Below are 21,307 nucleotides of genomic sequence, written 5' to 3'. Positions count from 1 at the left end.
TTTAAGTTAATACCCTGGACAACGAACGGGTACCTTATCTACTGTATATTTTGATAACGTCACCAAACTGAATTACAGTGAAACGGTTTTCTTTCTAATTCTTGTTATTATATCTGTAAAACATTATTACACACAGCAACTTAAGTTTTGTTTACTTTATGGATCACTGTTGTAGACATATAAGATAGTGGTAATTGTTGTCTCAAGTCTCAACACTTGAATACGTCTATTGTTTTCATTGTTAGCAACAATCCACACAAAAATCTTCGTTACAATACAGATTTTCGCATGTTTCGTGTTTATAGTTTAGACGGTTTCATTCTTTAAACGTCATGCATCATACTAATATGTGAATAGGATATTCTTAGTATAGTAACAATTTTTTGTAATCTCGTACCCAGCAACCTTCAGCCTGAGGACAAGGACAGAAGAGTATTGATCGAAGTCTGGGACTGGGATAGAACATCTAGAAACGACTTCATGGGATCTCTTTCCTTTGGAATTTCTGAAGTCCTAAAATCACCCGTGAGTGGTTGGTTCAAGCTACTTACTGTTGAAGAGGGGGAATTTTATAATGTGCCAGTACCACCAGAGGGCTCTGACATCGCAGAGCTCAAAAAACAAATAAAGGTATGTTCAGTGATGTAAAAACAGAATGCTTAACAATTATATATGTACATACATGTATTATACATTCATTTTCTTTTTTCACGAAGGATAAAATTCAAAATATAATATCTGATGTCGAGGCCTAATACATTACTTTATTCACCATACCCTCTGATGTGGACTGTAGTTTCGCCTATTCAAGGCTCATCAGTATAGCTTGAATTGCACTCTGACCAATGAGGGAATGAATTACACCTCTACATCATTTACTGTCTTTTGAATTTTACAAATCTCTAACACAGCATCATTAAACATTACAGACGTTCTGTAATATCAAATAATAAATTAGGTGTCACAATCTCTAATATAGCATCACTAAACGTTAGAGACATTCCGTAATATCAAATAATAAATTAGGTGTCATAATCTCTGATATTGCATCATTAAACAGTAGAGACGTTCTGTAATATCAAATAATAAATTAGGTGTCATAATCTCCAACACAGCATCATTAAACAGTAGAGACGTTCTGTAATATCAAATAATACATTAGGTGTCATAATCTCTAACACAGCATCATTAAACAGTAGAGACGTTCTGTAATATCAAATAATAAATTAGGTGTCATAATCTCCAACACAGCATCATTAAACAGTAGAGACGTTCTGTAATATCAAATAATAAATTAGGTGTCATAATCTCTAACACAGCATCATTAAACAGTAGAGACGTTCTGTAATATCAAATAATAAATTAGGTGTCATAATCTCCAACACACCATCGTTAAACAGTAGAGACGTTCTGTAATATCAAATAATAAATTAGGTGTCATAACATTATTGCCGTTGTTGTTAATTTAGGCTGCTATGTGTTGAATACAAAGGGACTCAGGAATCTCTAATAGTCTTTATATTACCGTGAATGGTTCTTAAAACAACAACCTTCACGGTACTCTCAACAACAACCCGTGTTTTTATTGTGAAGATGATATAGTTACATTATTTTAAATGTGTATATTTTAGAGGGAAAAAATGAATTTAAATGAGAATATAATTGAATCAACAAGTCTGACATACATAAGAGAAATATTTTTTCCGTCTTAATAGATGTTATAATTTTCCATTGACATGACACATGTGTCTGTAGATTGTTATCGACTTCCTTTCTGCTAAGTTGACTGATACAAACACTACTACCGTTATTAATATTACCGTTTTACCTCTAGGCTTAGACAGTTTTTATCTAACTGTAAACTCTATCGTGAAGGGTACCGCTCTAGCACTTGAGCAATGAAGGTTTATCAAACATGTTTTTATAACATTTTTGTTATTTGTTGTTATGAATCTCGAGGTTTTCCTTTGAAACTAATATTTTCTTTGTTTCATGTTTTGTATTTCTTAAGAAAACAATACATTTTAGTAACATAACAATGTTTTCTTCGTTAGTTGTCCTTTCTTTTTCCAGTATTGTAGAAATATATGTAATAATTAAGACATTTCCTGGTACTTTTTCCACCCCCAAGTTTTACAATGTTTTTTTCTTGACTTCAGAAATTGTGTTTAGTTCCCTTGGAAACACTAAAGCCAACAGGTCAGTAAAACTTACTCTAGAAACTAATCACTTCTACATTTCATTTCCTCAGAGCCGAAACTACCATCGGGTTAACCAGATCGGAGACCGACTGAACAAAATCGCTGACATCGACCAATCAGTGGATCAGGATAAAGCGATGCGTGTATCAGATTTTGAGTTTCTAATGGTTCTCGGAAAGGGGAGTTTTGGAAAAGTAAGACGGTGTTGTTTTATCTTGATTAAAAGTAATCTTAAGAGGAAAACGATAGATCTATTATAACTAGGTCTAGGGACGGTAATACTAGTTTCTGAGATCCATTAAATATTATAACACAGTAACAATGTAGAAAGTGAAGATAAGCCTTCTGACAAGAACTACACACTTTTAGGAACATATAACGTAAACCTAGTTCGAAGTAGAAGTAATAGCAAAGACGGAGATCTAACTAATGTTTATCCACAATATGGATAACTGGAATAAAACAGTTTATTAACTAGAATAAAACAGTTTACCAACTCGAATAAAACTGTTTAATAACTGGAATAAAACTGTTCAGTAACTGGAATTACACTGTTTACTAACTGCAGTAAAAGTACTTAGTAACTGGAATAAAATTGTTTTCTAACTGCAATAAAACTTTTTACTAACTCTAATGAAACTCTTTACTAACTGCAGTAATATTTTTAGTAATTGGAGAAAACTGTTTACTAACTGCAGTGAAACTGTTTAGTAAGTGCGATAAAACTTTTTTATAACTGAAGTAAAATTATCTAGTAACTGGAATAACACTATTTACTAACTGGAACAAAACTGTTTACTAACTGCAGTAAAACGCTTTATTAACTGGAGTAAAAGTTTAATAACTTCAATAAAACTATTTCGTAAGTGCTATAAAACAGCTTACTAACTGGAATAAAATTGTCAACTAACTGCAGTAAAACTATTTACCAACTGAATTGAAACTGTAAACTAACTGGAAAAAACAGTTTACTAACTGGAATAAAACTGATTATTAACTGGAATTAAACAATCAAATAGTTTACTAACTGTAGTAAAACTGTTTAGTAACTGGAATAAAACTGATTATTAACTGGAATTAAACAATCAAATAGTTTACTAACTGTAGTAAAACTGTTTAGTAACTGGAATAAAACTGTTTAGTAACTGGAATAAAACTATTTACTAACTGCAGTAAAACTGTTTAAAAACTGTAATAAAACAGTTTATTAATTGGAATTAAACAGTTTACTAGCTGCAGTAAAACCTAACTGGAATAAAACTGTTTACTAACCGCAGTAACAGAGTTTAGTTACTGGAATAAAACAGTTTTATAACTTCAGTAAAACAGTTTAGCAACTGGAATGAAACAGTTTACTATTTGCTGTAAACCTTTTTGTTAACTGGAGGAAAACAGTTCACCAACTGTAGTAAAACCTTTTAGTAACTGGAATAAAATAATTTAGTAAATGCAATAATAGTGTTTACTAACTGGAGTAAAACTGTTTACGAATTGCAGTAAAACACTCTAGTAACTGGAATAAAACAGTTTACTAACTTGAGTAAAACTGTTTACTTACGGAAACAAAACAGTTTACAAACTGTAGAAAGACCTTTTAGTAACTGGAATAAAACATTAACAGGTTTTAGGTGATTCAATGAGTGAAATGTATAAACAATATAAGTTGATTTATTTTTCTGTAACATTCAACTTAATCCCACTATTCGTTGATAAAAGAGTAACCCAAGAGTTGGCGGTAGGTGGTGATGACTAGCTACCTTCCCTCTAGTCTTACACTGCTAAATTAGAGACGGCTAGCACAGATAGCCCTCGTGTAGCTTTGCGCGAAATTAAAAAAAATCACAACAAAAAACAGACTCTAAACTAAGATAGGTTACAGTTCTTCTTTAATTCTCTCCTGACCCTAAACTAAGATAGGTTACAGTTCTTCTTTAGTTCTCTCTTGACTCTAAACTAAGATAGATTACAGTTCTTCTGCGGTTCTCTCCTGACTCTAAACTAAGATAGGTTACAGTTCTTCTTCATTTCTCTCCTGACCCTAAACTAAAATAGGTTACATTTCTTCTCTTGTTCTCTCCTGACTCTGAGCTAAGATAGGTTACAGTTCTTCTTTAGTTCTCTCTTGACTCTAAACTAAGATAGATTACAGTTCTTCTTTAGTTCTCTCCTGACTCTGAGCTAAGATAGGTTACAGTTCTTCTTTAGTTCTCTCCTGACTCTAAACTGAGATACGTCAGAGTTTTCTTTCAGTTCCTGTTACGTATTTTATCTTATTCCAGACGAGTCACCCATTAATTATGTTACGCATTACAATTTTAACCAGCCTGAAATTTCAATATGAATTTTGGAAGTTTATTGAATGTCAGTATGTATCAAAGTTATAATATTTGACAACATATATTGATAGATACAATTTTCTTTCTTAACACAAATATTTTTATTATACAAACAATAATACATTTTATAATATCGGTTAGAACAAAATTATGATGTTCGAAATATATAAATGTTCCTTGCCAGATATCTGCAGTTTCCCGACTAATTAGTGTTAAACACTATTTCTCCTTCCAGGGTTTATAGCATATCAACTGTATTAAACCAGCAACATAAACATTTCTTTTCGCGCGTCGATTTGTAAACTTTAATGAGATCGGTTGACAACAACACTGGTAATCACTGGTGTTTCACCCACTAATAGTACGTTGATGATTCTCACGCTTGAGAATCTTCTACAAATATAGAATAGGCGGAAAATTTGCAATATACATTTAACAATGTACGTCACTTACATTTCTATATATATATATATATTTAACCAGAACAAACATCAATATTGAAATAAATATGTATTAATAAATCCTTTGCAGTCTCATAATGACTATAAACTAAGGCACATTAAAGTTTTCTTTCATTTCGTTCGTAGCCTTACGTGCCTGCTTCACTTATTTAATGATCTAAGTAAACGTCAGTTTATAATATTATGCGCCAGGTTTATTGTTGTTACGAATTCATAAAATGGTCGTTTTCAGCCTCATGTATCAGTTTCACTGTGTTTACTAAATGTGAAGTGTGTGTGTTTTTTTCTTATAGCAAAGCCACATCGGGCTATCTGCTCTGTCCATCGAGGAGAATCGAACTCCTGATTTTTGCGTTGTAAATCCGTAGACTTACTGCTGTACCAGCGACTATCTGCCAATCCATGAAAACAGTGGTTTACAACCTTCATCGTTAATACTAATCCATGAAAACAGTGGTTTACAACCTTCATTGTTAATACTAATCCTTGAAAACGGTAGTTTACAACCTTCATTGTTGTTACTAATCCATGAAAACGGTGGTTTACAACCTTCATTGTTAATAATAATCCATGAAAACAGTGGTTTACAACCTTCATTGTTATTACCAATCCTTGAAAACGGTAGTTTACAACCTTCATTGTTCTTACTAATCCATGAAAACGGTGGTTTACAACCTTCATTGTTGTTACTAATCCATGAAAATGGTAGTTTACAACCTTCACTGTTGTTACTAATCCATGAAAACAGTGGTTTACAACCTTCACTGTTGTTACTAATCCATGAAAATAGTGGTTTACAACCTTCACTGTTGTTACTAATCCATGAAAACAGTGGTTTACAACCTTCATTGTTGTTACTAATCCATGAAAATAGTGGTTTACAACCTTCATTGTTGTTACTAATCCTTGAAAACGGTAGTTTACAACCTTCATTGTTGTTACTAATCCATGAAAATAGTGGTTTACAACCTTCATTGTTGTTACTAATCCATGAAAACAGTGGTTTACAACCTTCACTGTTGTTACTAATCCATGAAAATAGTGGTTTACAACCTTCATTGTTGTTACTAATCCATGAAAATAGTGGTTTACAACCTTCATTGTTGTTACTAATCCATGAAAACGGTGGTTTACAACCTTCATTGTTAATAATAATCCATGAAAACAGTGGTTTACAACCTTCATTGTTATTACCAATCCTTGAAAACGGTAGTTTACAACCTTCATTGTTCTTACTAATCCATGAAAACGGTGGTTTACAACCTTCATTGTTGTTACTAATCCATGAAAATGGTAGTTTACAACCTTCACTGTTGTTACTAATCCATGAAAACAGTGGTTTACAACCTTCACTGTTGTTACTAATCCATGAAAATAGTGGTTTACAACCTTCACTGTTGTTACTAATCCATGAAAACAGTGGTTTACAACCTTCATTGTTGTTACTAATCCATGAAAATAGTGGTTTACAACCTTCATTGTTGTTACTAATCCTTGAAAACGGTAGTTTACAACCTTCATTGTTGTTACTAATCCATGAAAATAGTGGTTTACAACCTTCATTGTTGTTACTAATCCATGAAAACAGTGGTTTACAACCTTCACTGTTGTTACTAATCCATGAAAATAGTGGTTTACAACCTTCATTGTTGTTACTAATCCATGAAAACGGTGGTTTACAACCTTCATTGTTAATAATAATCCATGAAAACAGTGGTTTACAACCTTCATTGTTATTACTAATCCATGAAAATAGTGGTTTACAACCTTCACTGTTGTTACTAATCCATGAAAACAGTGGTTTACAACCTTCATTGTTGTTACTAATCCATGAAAATAGTGGTTTACAACCTTCATTGTTGTTACTAATCCATGAAAACGGTGGTTTACAACCTTCATTGTTAATAATAATCCATGAAAACAGTGGTTTACAACCTTCATTGTTATTACTAATCCATGAAAATAGTGGTTTACAACCTTCATTGTTTTTACTAATCCTTGAAAACGGTAGTTTACAACCTTCACTGTTGTTACTAATCCATGAAAACAGTGGTTTACAACCTTCATTGTTGTTACTAATCCATGAAAATAGTGGTTTACAACCTTCATTGTTATTACTAATCCTTGAAAACGGTAGTTTACAACCTTCATTGTTATTACTAATACTTGAAAACGGTAGTTTACAACCTTCACTGTTGTTACTAATCCATGAAAACAGTGGTTTACAACCTTCATTGTTGTTACTAATCCATGAAAATAGTGGTTTACAACCTTCATTGTTGTTACTAATCCTTTAAAACGGTAGTTTACAACCTTCATTGTTATTACTAATCCTTGAAAACGGTAGTTTACAACCTTCATTGTTATTACTAATCCTTGATAACGGTAGTTTACAACCTTCATTGTTGTTACTAATCCATGAAAACAGTGGTTTACAACCTTCACTGTTGTTACTAATCCATGAAAATAGTGGTTTACAACCTTCATTGTTATTACTAATCCATGAAAATAGTGGTTTACAACCTTCATTGTTAATAATAATCCATGAAAACAGTGGTTTACAACCTTCATTGTTGTTACTAATCCATGAAAATAGTGGTTTACAACCTTCATTGTTATTACTAATCCATGAAAATAGTGGTTTACAACCTTCATTGTTGTTACTAATCCTTGAAAACGGTAGTTTACAACCTTCACTGTTGTTACTAATCCATGAAAACAGTGGTTTACAACCTTCATTGTTGTTACTAATCCATGAAAATAGTGGTTTACAACCTTCATTGTTATTACTAATCCTTGAAAACGGTAGTTTACAACCTTCATTGTTATTACTAATCCTTGAAAACGGTAGTTTACAACCTTCACTGTTGTTACTAATCCATGAAAACAGTGGTTTACAACCTTCATTGTTGTTACTAATCCATGAAAATAGTGGTTTACAACCTTCATTGTTGTTACTAATCCTTTAAAACGGTAGTTTACAACCTTCATTGTTATTACTAATCCTTGAAAACGGTAGTTTACAACCTTCATTGTTATTACTAATCCTTGATAACGGTAGTTTACAACCTTCATTGTTGTTACTAATCCATGAAAACAGTGGTTTACAACCTTCACTGTTGTTACTAATCCATGAAAATAGTGGTTTACAACCTTCATTGTTATTACTAATCCATGAAAATAGTGGTTTACAACCTTCATTGTTAATAATAATCCATGAAAACAGTGGTTTACAACCTTCATTGTTGTTACTAATCCATGAAAATAGTGGTTTACAACCTTCACTGTTGTTACTAATCCATGAAAACAGTGGTTTACAACCTTCATTGTTGTTACTAATCCATGAAAATAGTGGTTTACAACCTTCATTGTTGTTACTAATCCATGAAAACGGTGGTTTACAACCTTCATTGTTAATAATAATCCATGAAAACAGTGGTTTACAACCTTCATTGTTGTTACTAATCCATGAAAATAGTGGTTTACAACCTTCATTGTTATTACTAATCCATGAAAATAGTGGTTTACAACCTTCATTGTTGTTACTAATCCTTGAAAACGGTAGTTTACAACCTTCACTGTTGTTACTAATCCATGAAAACAGTGGTTTACAACCTTCATTGTTGTTACTAATCCATGAAAATAGTGGTTTACAACCTTCATTGTTATTATTAATCCTTGAAAACGGTAGTTTACAACCTTCATTGTTATTACTAATCCTTGAAAACGGTAGTTTACAACCTTCACTGTTGTTACTAATCCATGAAAACAGTGGTTTACAACCTTCATTGTTGTTACTAATCCATGAAAATAGTGGTTTACAACCTTCATTGTTGTTACTAATCCTTTAAAACGGTAGTTTACAACCTTCATTGTTATTACTAATCCTTGAAAACGGTAGTTTACAACCTTCATTGTTATTACTAATCCTTGATAACGGTAGTTTACAACCTTCACTGTTGTTACTAATCCATGAAAACAGTGGTTTACAACCTTCATTGTTGTTACTAATCCATGAAAATAGTGGTTTACAACCTTCATTGTTGTTACTAATCCTTTAAAACGGTAGTTTACAACCTTCATTGTTATTACTAATCCTTGAAAACGGTAGTTTACAACCTTCATTGTTGTTACTAATCCATGAAAACAGTGGTTTACAACCTTCACTGTTGTTACTAATCCATGAAAATAGTGGTTTACAACCTTCATTGTTATTACTAATCCATGAAAATAGTGGTTTACAACCTTCATTGTTGTTACTAATCCTTGAAAACGGTAGTTTACAACCTTCACTGTTGTTACTAATCCATGAAAACAGTGGTTTACAACCTTCATTGTTGTTACTAATCCATGAAAATAGTGGTTTACAACCTTCATTGTTGTTACTAATCCATGAAAACGGTGGTTTACAACCTTCATTGTTAATAATAATCCATGAAAACAGTGGTTTACAACCTTCATTGTTATTACTAATCCTTGAAAACGGTAGTTTACAACCTTCATTGTTGTTACTATTCCATGAAAATAGTGGTTTACAACCTTCATTGTTGTTACTAATCCATGAAAACGGTGGTTTACAACCTTCATTGTTAATAATAATCCATGAAAACAGTGGTTTACAACCTTCATTGTTGTTACTAATCCATGAAAATAGTGGTTTACAACCTTCATTGTTGTTACTAATCCATGAAAACGGTGGTTTACAACCTTCATTGTTAATAATAATCCATGAAAACAGTGGTTTACAACCTTCATTGTTATTACTAATCCTTGAAAACGGTAGTTTACAACCTTCATTGTTGTTACTAATCCATGAAAATAGTGGTTTACAACCTTCATTGTTGTTACTAATCCATGAAAACGGTGGTTTACAACCTTCATTGTTAATAATAATCCATGAAAACAGTGGTTTACAACCTTCACTGTTGTTACTAATCCATGAAAATAGTGGTTTACAACCTTCATTGTTGTTACTAATCCATGAAAACGGTGGTTTACAACCTTCATTGTTAATAATAATCCATGAAAACAGTGGTTTACAACCTTCATTGTTGTTACTAATCCTTGAAAACGGTAGTTTACAACCTTCATTGTTATTACTAATCCTTGAAAACGGTAGTTTACAACCTTCATTGTTATTACTAATCCTTGAAAACGGTAGTTTACAACCTTCACTGTTGTTACTAATCCATGAAAATAGTGGTTTACAACCTTCACTGTTGTTACTAATCCATGAAAACAGTGGTTTACAACCTTTATTGTTGTTACTAATCCATGAAAATAGTGGTTTACAACCTTCATTGTTGTTACTAATCCATGAAAACGGTGGTTTACAACCTTCATTGTTAATAATAATCCATGAAAACAGTGGTTTACAACCTTCATTGTTGTTACTAATCCTTGAAAACGGTAGTTTACAACCTTCATTGTTATTACTAATCCTTGAAAACGGTAGTTTACAACCTTCATTGTTATTACTAATCCTTGAAAACGGTAGTTTACAACCTTCACTGTTGTTACTAATCCATGAAAACAGTGGTTTACAACCTTCATTGTTGTTACTAATCCATGAAAATAGTGGTTTACAACCTTCATTGTTGTTACTAATCCTTGAAAACGGTAGTTTACAACCTTCATTGTTATTACTAATCCTTGAAAACGGTAGTTTACAACCTTCATTGTTATTACTAATCCATGAAAATGGTGGTTTATAACCTTCATTGTTGTTACTAATACATAAAAATATTGTTTTAAGTGTCCCACGAAAGTGACTGTTTATACCTTCAAACATTAGCTATACTATTGTTAATAATTTATGAAAGTTATTGTTTATAGGCTTACGTGTGAACTTCACTACTGTTAGTATTGTATGAAAATAGTCGTTTGACTTCACGTGTCTGCCACACAACTGTTGGTAATTAGTGACTAGAGAGACATCTATCAGCTACATCGTTGTTGGTAGTCTATAAAATCAGACAATACGATAACTCTGAAGGCTTATTACGTTAAATACCGAGTTTCGAAACCTGTGGTAGGCACTGGAAAGACAGACAGTTTCTCCGAATTCTGGAACGAAACACGTGATACCGTATTCTTTTGTGGCTATAGAATTTTTATTGGTTTGTAAAGAAAAAATCCTAAAATATATTTGTCATATTTTAATCACATCTGATATGACAGAATGGAATATTTGTGGTTGAAATATCTACCTGGATAAAAATAAGTGATTACTTATCTATAGGATCGACTGTATTTTGTAATGGAATATGTTAGTGGGGGAGACCTGATGTTCCAGATCCAGCAGACCGGAAAATTCAAAGAACCTGTGGCCGTGTAAGTAGCTATTCCTGTAACTTTTACTAGCTTTCTTCATTATATTTCTCTGTACGTTATACATTATATTTTTCTTTTTATTTTAGCGTAAGCACCGTTTGCACATTGCAAAAAAAAAAATGTTTTCTTGGTAGTTATTGTCTCATAATCTTTTCTAGCAGAGCGGTAAGTGTGAAGGCTAATACCGCTAAAAATCAGGTTTCGATACTCGTTGTGAGCACATCACAGAATGCACGCTGTACATTTGTAGCTATCTACTTAACTACAAATAAATAAATAATAGCATTGTTGTATTGTGTAGTGAAGAATTTTAGAGTAAACGAAAAAAAACTAAAGAGAAGCGCAGGGAACATCTTATTGTCCCATGTTTTAGTTCTGCATGTCATGCTGTGTCTTTTTAGTGACAAACCTAATGTGAACATGTTTGTGTTTGGCTTCAAATATTCTCCTAAATTTATATCTCATGAATAACCTTCACTTCAGTTTACATTTTCTTTTATAGAAAAGAATTGTGCAAACACCAGCTGTACTACGATCGTTATGTATCTACACTACACTATAATTGTTATATATTTACACTACGCTATTACTGTTATGTATTTACACTACACAATGATTGTTATATATTTACACTACACTATAACTGTTATGTATTTACACTACACTATGACTGTTATGTATTTACACTACACTATAACTGTTACGTATTTACACTACACTATAACTGTTACGTATTTACCTTACAGTATGATTGTTATGTATTTACACTACACTACACTATGATTGTTATGTATTTACACTACACTATAATTATTATGTATTTATGATACACTATAACTGTTATGTATTTACCCTACAATATGATTGTTATGTATTTACACTACACTATGATTGTTACATATATACACTACACTGTAATTGTTATGTTTGTTTGTTTTTGAAATTCGCACAAAGCTACTCGAGGGCTATCTGTGCTAGCCGTCCCTAATTTAGTAGTGTAAGACTAGAGGGAAGGCAGCTAGTCATCACCACCCACCGCCAACTCTTGGGCTACTCTTTTACCAACGAAAAGTGGGATTGACCGTCACATTATAACGCCCTTACGGCTGGGAGGGCGAGCATGTTTAGCGCAACTCGGATGCGAACCCGCGACCCTCAGATTACGAGCGCATGCCTTATCGCGCTCGGCCATACCAGGCTTTTAATTGTTATGTATTTACACTATACTATAATTGTTACATATATACACTACAGTACACTATGATTGTTATGAATTTACACTACACTATAATTGTTATGTATTTACACTACACTATAATTGTTATGTATTTACGCTTCACTATGATTGTTATATATTTACGCTACACTATGATTGTTATATATTTACGCTAGACTATGATTGTTATATATTTACGCTACACTATGATTGTTATGTATTTACATTACACTAATTGTTATGTATTTACGCTTCACTATGATTGTTATGTATTTACACTACACTATAATTGTTATTTATTTACGCCACACTATGAATGTTATATATTTACGCTACACTATGATTGTTATATATTTACACTACATTGTGATGATTATTTTTTATACCAGATTTTACGCAGCGGAAATTGCTATCGGATTGTTCTTCCTTCACAGTCAAGGGATAATTTACAGGTTAGTTTCTCGTGTGTTTTTCTTTTTTTCTTAATGATAAAAATTCACAAATTATTTATTTTTAAAGTTAAACCTTTTGTTATCTTTTCGAAAAGGAAGATCATCTTGGAGAGTATATTACCCTAACGGTTTAATGAAGCAGTATGGTGACGATGGTTACAGAAAAGTGATACTCAGATTAACAACTTTAAATAACCTTCAGGCTTAAAGAAATTTGATGTTTGTTAATTGCACTGTGATCTGAGGCACTTCTAACTTAGAACTTACAAAAAGGGAAGCAACAACTGAGAACAACCTGTCATGAACAACCTGTACAATTTCTCTTAATGTTGACTGTCATAGGTAATATTGTGTAGGGTCTCTAGAGGCTTATCGCAGCTCGAACGTATCGTTTGCAGGTCGACTCGTTAACTTAGTGGTTCCCAAACAGTGCAGCGCGAGAGAATTTCAGGTGTGGCGAGAAAATTCAAGGTCAATCAAAAATTTAGAGACATTTTCAAAAAATTAATGTACGGAAATTAATGTGATTTTTTTTTATTTGCAGATGATTGACAGATATTTTTCCAATGTGAGAGCAAGAGAATTAAGTGAGGATTAGGATGATCCAAGTCCACGTTGTGATCCGAAATTGTCGTCTTCAAAACCCTGCCAGCAGGTTGAGCAGAGTGCTGAAATAGGCTCGTCGAATCAGAATACCAATGCCTAATTCTGCACACCAAGGTTCGCTGGTTGTCTCAAGGAAAAGTTTTAAATCGGGTGTTGGAACTGAAGATCGAGCTCAGAGCATTTTTTTTTTTTTTTTTTTTTGAATAAGAAGGGAACCCATTGTACCACCATCTGGATGAGAATGACTGGTGTGCAAAGCTGGCATAATTGGCTGATATCTTTTCCCGGTTGAATGTGCTCAACACCAGTATGCAAGGTTGTGATGACAATATTTTCACGACTACAGACAAACTAACTGTATTAAAAAAAAGCCTCAGCTCTACTTCTGAAGAGCAATACAACATAATGTTCGCACTGATAAGAAGTTTTAAAACAATGAATCGTACGGCCTCATACAGGAATGTCTTGCAACACAGATAGAAAAGTACTTCTCACCGTTGTCTACAGAAAGATTCGACTTTGTGAATTCTAACTGTTCAGACCTGACATTAAATGATGGTGAGGAAATGGAATACATTTCGAGTGATCGAACCTAGAAATTGAAACACAGCAGTATATCACTGGACTCTTTATGGATATACAACCAGAACAATATCCACGCATTTCTTCAAGTGCCTAATCCATTCTTCTACAATTCTCCACGACATATTGTTGTAAACAGGGATTTTCAGCTCTGGTACAAATATCAAAGACCAGAAAAAAGAAAGGCTTATTTGTGCTGATGGGTAGATGGGAATTTGTTTGTCTCACATTAGACCCAATATAAACGAGAGTACCACACAAAAACAAGCTCACACTTCTCATTGAATCTGTATATTTTGTGAATGAATCATGTAGTTGCGCTGTTTTATACTTTCTGGATGTCTCATGATCATATTATGATGCAGTTGTGTTCTATGTTGTGAATAAAGCACTGCTAGGAGTTGATTTTTCGTTTTTGAATGTATTTTCATCAATAAAAAATCAATGTGGCGCAAGCAAATTTTCATTCCGAAAGTGCGGAGAAAAAAGTTTGGAAACCACTGCGTTAACCAGTAAACCGCGCCTTAGCCTATTTAAGGAAGTAAAGACGTCGGTCTTCTACTTACTTTCGAATCGTTTCCGAAAAGAAAAAATCAGTTTTGAAGAAGGGTGTCGTTAATAAAAAAACAAAACAAAAAAAACATATCAATCACTCCTACTTCATTAGTTTCCAGAAGTAAAGATCTCTAGGCCTGTACAGTGTAGCTGAAGGGTCACATTATCTTCAGAAAACACTGTGAAGACGCCAGAGAATATGGTGATAAAATATTAAACTAAAGCTATCGTAACGCGCACATTGATACTTTCAGTACCTTCATAATATTTATTTGTATTCCATTACAGAGACCTCAAACTTGACAACATACTTCTCGATGAAAACGGTCATATCAAAATCGCAGATTTTGGGATGTGTAAAGAAGGAATTTTGAACAATCAAACGACAAGAACATTTTGTGGAACTCCTGATTACATAGCTCCAGAGGTAACGTATTTCTTTTAGTGGCATTCAGACTTGCAAATTTCAAGTTTTATAATTAGCTTCTGGTGTTAAAATGTGTTTATGCTATTTCTATTAATCTTTTCCGGATGTGCATGTTCAAGTTACATATTAATGTCTCAGTATATTAAGTATATTATTCTCAGTGACACTAGAAATAGCTATTATTACTATTCGTTTCAATTATATGTGTCAGTAACAAAAGAATCTTTCTGTCTTTATCACAAAGTAGCGAATCTGAGTTTTCACGATGGTTTCGAAGAATTCATTTCTTTTTGTTACGCATAACAAAATGTAAACTTGAAATAGAATGTTTGACTTTTAAGAACAAAACTGTAAGTTTACAGATCTGTTTGTCCTTTAAGAACAAAGCTGTAAGTTTACAGATCTGTTTGTCCTTTAAGAACAAAGCTGTAAGTTTACAGATCTGTTTGACCTTTAAGAACAAAGATGTAAGCTTATAGATCTGTTTGTCCTTTAAGAACAAAGCTGTAAGCTTACGGATCTGTTTGTCCTTTAAGAACAAAGCTGTAAGCTTACACTTCCATTTGTCAGTCAAACACAATGTTCCAAGTCTACGTGTATTCTTATTATTTATTCTAGTAACAATTTTGTTCAGGAATTAACATACAGAAGCTATGTTCACCTTCTGATTATTACTTCTTTATATTTTTTGTATTCCTTACTGAAGATAACACTTAAATCGCAATTGATATTTCGTTCATTGTAGATAATTCTGTACGAGCCATATAATATTTCAGTCGACTGGTGGGCCTATGGAGTTCTTTTGTACGAAATGCTAGTCGGTCAGGTAGGTTTTGATTTTCATTGTTATAAAATTGTACCCCATATTTGTACAATGTAAACAGTGGTCAAAAGGTGATTAGTCCCCCCCCCCCAACTCACACACGCATAGAAAGCCTCCAAGACATATGAAGCAAGAAGGCAAATAAAATTAAAACAACCTTATAGAATATATATTATGATGGTATTTATAAGAATACATATTCAAAGTTTTGTTTGTTCGTGTTGAATTTCGGGCAAAGCTACACGAGGGTTATCTACGCTAGCCGTAATTTAGCGGAGTAAGATTAGAGGGAAGGCAGTTAGTCATTACTACCACCGCCAATTCTTGTGCTACTCTTTTACCAATAAATAGTGGGGTTGACCGTAACATTATAACACCCCACGGCTGAAAGGACGAACAGGTTTGGTGCGACAGGGATTTGAACCCGCGACCCTCGCACTACGGGCATGCCGGACCCTGTTAAAAGTAGTCTTCAGTGGTGAAAATAGACTCTACAAGTAGGGATCTGTGAGTGTTGGGTGTATTTACCTTTCTACCTTATCATCAAAGGTTGTACGATTCTGGTTGTTGTCAAAACTGCTGGTGACGTTTCCATGGTTACAGTACATATTTAATAAAAGTTTATAGTACGTAATCGATTCTATTAAAAGAAATTATCTAGGTGGTTAGGTTCTCGCCCTCTCCTCCCAGCTGAGTATTTCCACTTTAATCACTGATTGTAATAGATTTATTTACCAAAATCCTTGAAAATGCAACTGATAGATTTTCTGTAATTTAAATCTACTTATAATAAAATATTTTAGAATATTAGTGCTGTCACCTGGTGTTGAACAATTAAACTTATAAGTAGCTATTTATATAAAGATTATATTTATCTGGTAGAGTTTAAACTTGGCGAACTTAAAACAAGTTACTCCCTCCGTTTTCTTTTTCACCGATAGGGTACTTATTAATATAAAATTTGGGATAAATGTTTGTCACATCACGTTACATATTCTTTTTACATTGAATAAAAACAGTTAAACAGTATAATTAAATATATGTAAAACAGTGTAAAGATGATAAGCGTCAGCTTCTTTATCAGCCTCCCTTCGATGGAGAAGATGAAGAAGACTTATTTGCTTCCATCATTGACCAGAATGTCTCGTACCCAAAGTTTTTATCAAAAGAAGCCAAGGATATCTGTAAAGGAGTAAGTTAATGTGTGTGTGAGAAACGTTCTGAACCTGATTGAATATTTCCAGATTTTTTAAAAATATTTTACCCAAAGATACAGAATTTAAAATAAAATAATATGAAATTTACACTGTAAGAAACAACACAAAAATTACCAGTATCCGTTCCTTAATTTCAAGGTGTTAAACCACTGTGGTCTTCGCGCCCTCTTTCATTTTCTTTAATTTCTAAATCTTAAACCACTGTTATTTGTGCTTCTCTTTCATTAGAAACCGCTAATAATTCGTTGTTAGTTTCAAGATATCAAACCACTTTGTTAATATGTAACAAATTATCATTTTTTTCTTTTGGTTTTAACAAGCTTGTTTGTAATTTAGTTTTTAACGAAAACTCCTTTGAAGAGATTGGGATGTGGGCCTACTGGGAAAGAAGATGTTCGTAATCATCCCTTCTTCAGGAGGATAGATTGGCAGAAGATTGAAGATCAAGAAATTCAGCCTCCGTTTAAACCTAAGATTGTAAGTTCTGAAAATGAACAGATGACTGAGGGAGGTGTAGCTTTATTTGAAACATTGAGTTAGGATTTAGTTTGGTTTGGTTTGAATTTCGCGCAAAGCTACAAGAGGGCTGTCTGCACTAGTCGTCCCTAAGTTAGCAGTGTAAGACTAGAGGGAAGGCAGCTAATCATTATCACCCACCGCCAACTCTTGGACTACTCTTTCACCAACGAATAATGGGATTAACCGTCGCTTTATTACGCTCCCATGGCTGAAAGGGCGAGCATGTTTGGTGTGACGGGGATTCGAACCTGCGACCCTCAGGTTATGAGTCGAGTGTCTTAACCACCTGGCCATGCCGGGCCTTTGGGTTAGGTATTGTACAATTAGACAAAAGTAAACAATCCACTATACGCTAAACCTAACACTATCATATTTTAGAAATATCCAAAACCTAAATAAAGATGTGAAAAGACCCTGCATTAAAACATAATTATTCATTACTTGATACTTCAGACAATAATCTAAAATTTAGTTATTTAAAATAAATTTTAAAATAGAAGTGAGAAACTTCTTTGTAAACAAGATTGATAAGAAGCAAAGTGATTGATATCTCATTTAAATTTCAGGCATTTATTGTAGAAAGTGACTTTATGTACAGAATCCTACCATTAGTTTTTAGCACGTTTCAATCTACTGGAATTTATAAAGTAGAATATTTGTAAGTTAAAAATATATACAGAAATCACAATACTTACTTGAAGGAGATGACTTAATAATAGATAAAGATATACATACAGTCTGACTCTGCTGCTACTTCATAGTTACATTCAAACATGAAACTCGTCCCATCACACTCCTGCAGTTTGAACTTGGAACAGTCTGGTTATATCACTTCGTTCCACATTGCTTCAATCCATTCAACATGTCCTTTGATCCAGTTGAACTTCATCTTGTTAGTGAGGGTGGGGGGTCTTAGTTGGCTGTCTTGCTGGGAAACTGATTGAACACAGGTAAGACCGCACAATGTCGCAGTGACAGTGAACCCTGGTGTTTCGTGCCATGCTGTTTTGAAGCCAGTCAAATATATCTACAGCCTCATATATTTCAGAACACGATTTAAGGAAGCTTTTTTCCTATTCCTTCTCTCCTACTCTCTACACAGCCAGCCTCTCAAAGCTGCTCGTAGTAGCCTTATTAAATGTATTTCTTACAGCAATGTGTCTTGTCAAAAGCTGACCTCTTCTACAAGAAACAATGAGTGCTTTCTTCTACGGAATTAATTCTCAACCTCTGTCCGTCGTACTGTTACCCATACACGTTATAGCAGATAAGATTCTAAACTGACTCTTAATACGAATTTATATTTATGAGTCACAAAACAGCTGATGCAATGCCGAACAGCCTATAAACCTGTTGATGTAAAAATTAGAAAGTACTGCATCGTCCACGTAATATACTTGCACCTATGCACCTACATGCGTTAGGGCCTAAAACAGGCCTGAAGATTGTGCAAAATTGGGTTATTCAATAAATATTTCCCACCACTGTAAATAATGTTTCGACCACAACAGTGTTTGTTGTATCCTCTCTGGCGTGACGAGCTCTGTGTTGAGTGAAACGCGTCGTCGACAATGAATATAGCAGACTTAGTGTATTGAAATACCAACATGCGTTCTTGATTTTCATTGAAAAACCCTCAGGGATTGAATTAGCGATGTAGTGTTAAAAATATAATAAGAGTAATGCCAGTGCTTTATGGTGAGTATAATTAATTATAACTATGCTTCGCTGGCTTGGAAAAGGAGTTCACGTTATGGAAATTAAGATATTTTTTAATTTATTGTAAATAATGAAAACACACAAAAACAAATTATTACATTCGACTACAAAATTAGAAATATATTTGAAATAATAATAATTCTCTCTTGCAGTAATTGATCATCAACTGTGATAAACTGATCCACTTAGATATTCTCTTCAAACTGTTCAGTAACCAAGCGTGTTAAGGCGTGCGACTCGTAATCCGAAGGTCGCGGGTTCGAATCCCCGTCGCCTCAAACATGCTCGCTCTTTCAGTCGTGGGAGCGTTATAATGTTACGGTCAATCCAACTATTCGTTGGTAAAAGAGTAGCCCAAGAGTTGGCGGCGGGTGGTGATGACTAGCTGCCTTCCCTCTACTCTGACACTGCTAAATTAGAGACGGCTAGCGCAGATAGACATCGAGTAGCTTTGTGCGAAATTAAAAACAACAAAAAACAAACTGTACTGGCACTCTAGTATGTCTTCTAATTATCCGTCCTCCGGTGGAACGGTGGTAAATCTACGAAATTACAAGGTATTATGAAGTAAAGTTTAATGGTGATTAATATTGTAGGCAGTATAACATCAAATATTGCTGTTGTTTGCATTGTTTATATTAATATAAGAAAAGTACCACTGCAATCAGTATGTATACATATTGTTTTGTTTGACTAATCCAGAAAAAAAAATCCTAAATATTTTTCAGCATTTTTATAATACCTGTTAGCACTGTATCAGTGTTGATAATATTTTCATTTTTATAATACCTGTTAGCACTGTATCAGTGTTAATAATATTTTCTTTTCTTAGAAAAATCCCAAAAGCTGGGGAGAACTTTGATCCAACCTTCACTAATGCTAAGGTCACTTTGACCCCTGCTGACCCTGTGGTGATCAACAACTTGACCGGAAGCGAGTTTGAAGGCTTTACATTTGTTAACCCTTACTTCAGTAAATGCCAGTAGCTCTCATATTTTACGCTTTAAGTGTTTGTTTGTTGTGTGAGTGATATATTTACATACCCACACAAATATATATATATATATATGTATGTTTATGAACTTTTGCTATTATTCTTATTTGTACAGTAATCTAATTATTTTTCAGTGAGGTAACTGTCGTAATATTTGTTATACAACTAATTTCTTGTCATAACATTTTTGGTGTCTGTCTCTGCCAGTACAGCTTTAAACGTTAAAATCGACTTACTTCAGGTGCTCAATATTTAAATTAAATTTAAATTATTTGCGTCTTGCGTCATCTATCATTATATTTTTGTGTAAAATCTTTATTTCATTTTTTAATTTAGTACGTAATATATTATTAAAAAGTATTTTGCTTTAACTATTACTTTTGTTGTTCAGGTTGTCAGTACTGAGACAATCATAAAAAATGTTATTTATTTTCCAACACATTACAATTTACAACTTTACAATTTAATTCACAGATGGCAATAAGCAACACAGTGAGTTTACACGCTTTTAGACAAACAATGCTAACAAGGTTGAACAAATGTAAAAAATAAAATAAAGGTAAATATTTATAATACCTGACCAAAAAGTTCAAGATCCAAGTAGGTGAAACGTTTTTTATATAACTCTGTAACATAAACAGGAAGGCGACATTTTAGTTTATTCAGTTTAGGCTAATAATTTCATACTAACTGAAAACAAAAATTTATCATACTTGAAGTTTAGACCTAGAATTTTAATAATGTATTAAAATTAAGGAAGTAATAGGAAATAGTGAAGATTTTATCTAAATTATTGGACAACAGCTTGTTAGTTTTTAACCAAATGTTTATTATTCCAAAATATCTTAGAAATTTTGATTGGAACT

At 33.2% G+C, this 21,307-nt stretch overlaps 1 protein-coding gene across 1 annotated transcript in view; it reads left to right on the top strand.

The window, feature by feature from the left end:
* LOC143236184 (protein kinase C, brain isozyme-like) overlaps positions 1-20,433 on the top strand; it is a 48,943-nt gene extending 28,510 nt beyond the window's left edge. Inside the window, exons 6-15 of the mRNA XM_076474471.1 lie at positions 402-630; positions 2,252-2,395; positions 11,240-11,331; positions 12,937-12,999; positions 15,031-15,169; positions 15,915-15,995; positions 17,077-17,184; positions 17,546-17,686; positions 18,295-18,386; positions 20,280-20,433. Coding sequence (XP_076330586.1) covers positions 402-630; positions 2,252-2,395; positions 11,240-11,331; positions 12,937-12,999; positions 15,031-15,169; positions 15,915-15,995; positions 17,077-17,184; positions 17,546-17,686; positions 18,295-18,386; positions 20,280-20,433 — 1,243 coding nt within the window. The remainder of the gene's footprint in view (positions 1-401; positions 631-2,251; positions 2,396-11,239; positions 11,332-12,936; positions 13,000-15,030; positions 15,170-15,914; positions 15,996-17,076; positions 17,185-17,545; positions 17,687-18,294; positions 18,387-20,279) is intronic.
* Positions 20,434-21,307: the final 874 nt, after the last annotated feature.

The sequence above is a fragment of the Tachypleus tridentatus genome, chromosome 13 (assembly GCF_004210375.1).
Source record: "Tachypleus tridentatus isolate NWPU-2018 chromosome 13, ASM421037v1, whole genome shotgun sequence".
Taxonomy (NCBI): Eukaryota; Metazoa; Arthropoda; class Merostomata; order Xiphosura; family Limulidae; genus Tachypleus; species Tachypleus tridentatus.
The sequence above is the reverse complement of the archived record's forward strand: the minus strand, read 5'-3'. Positions and strand labels throughout refer to the sequence as shown.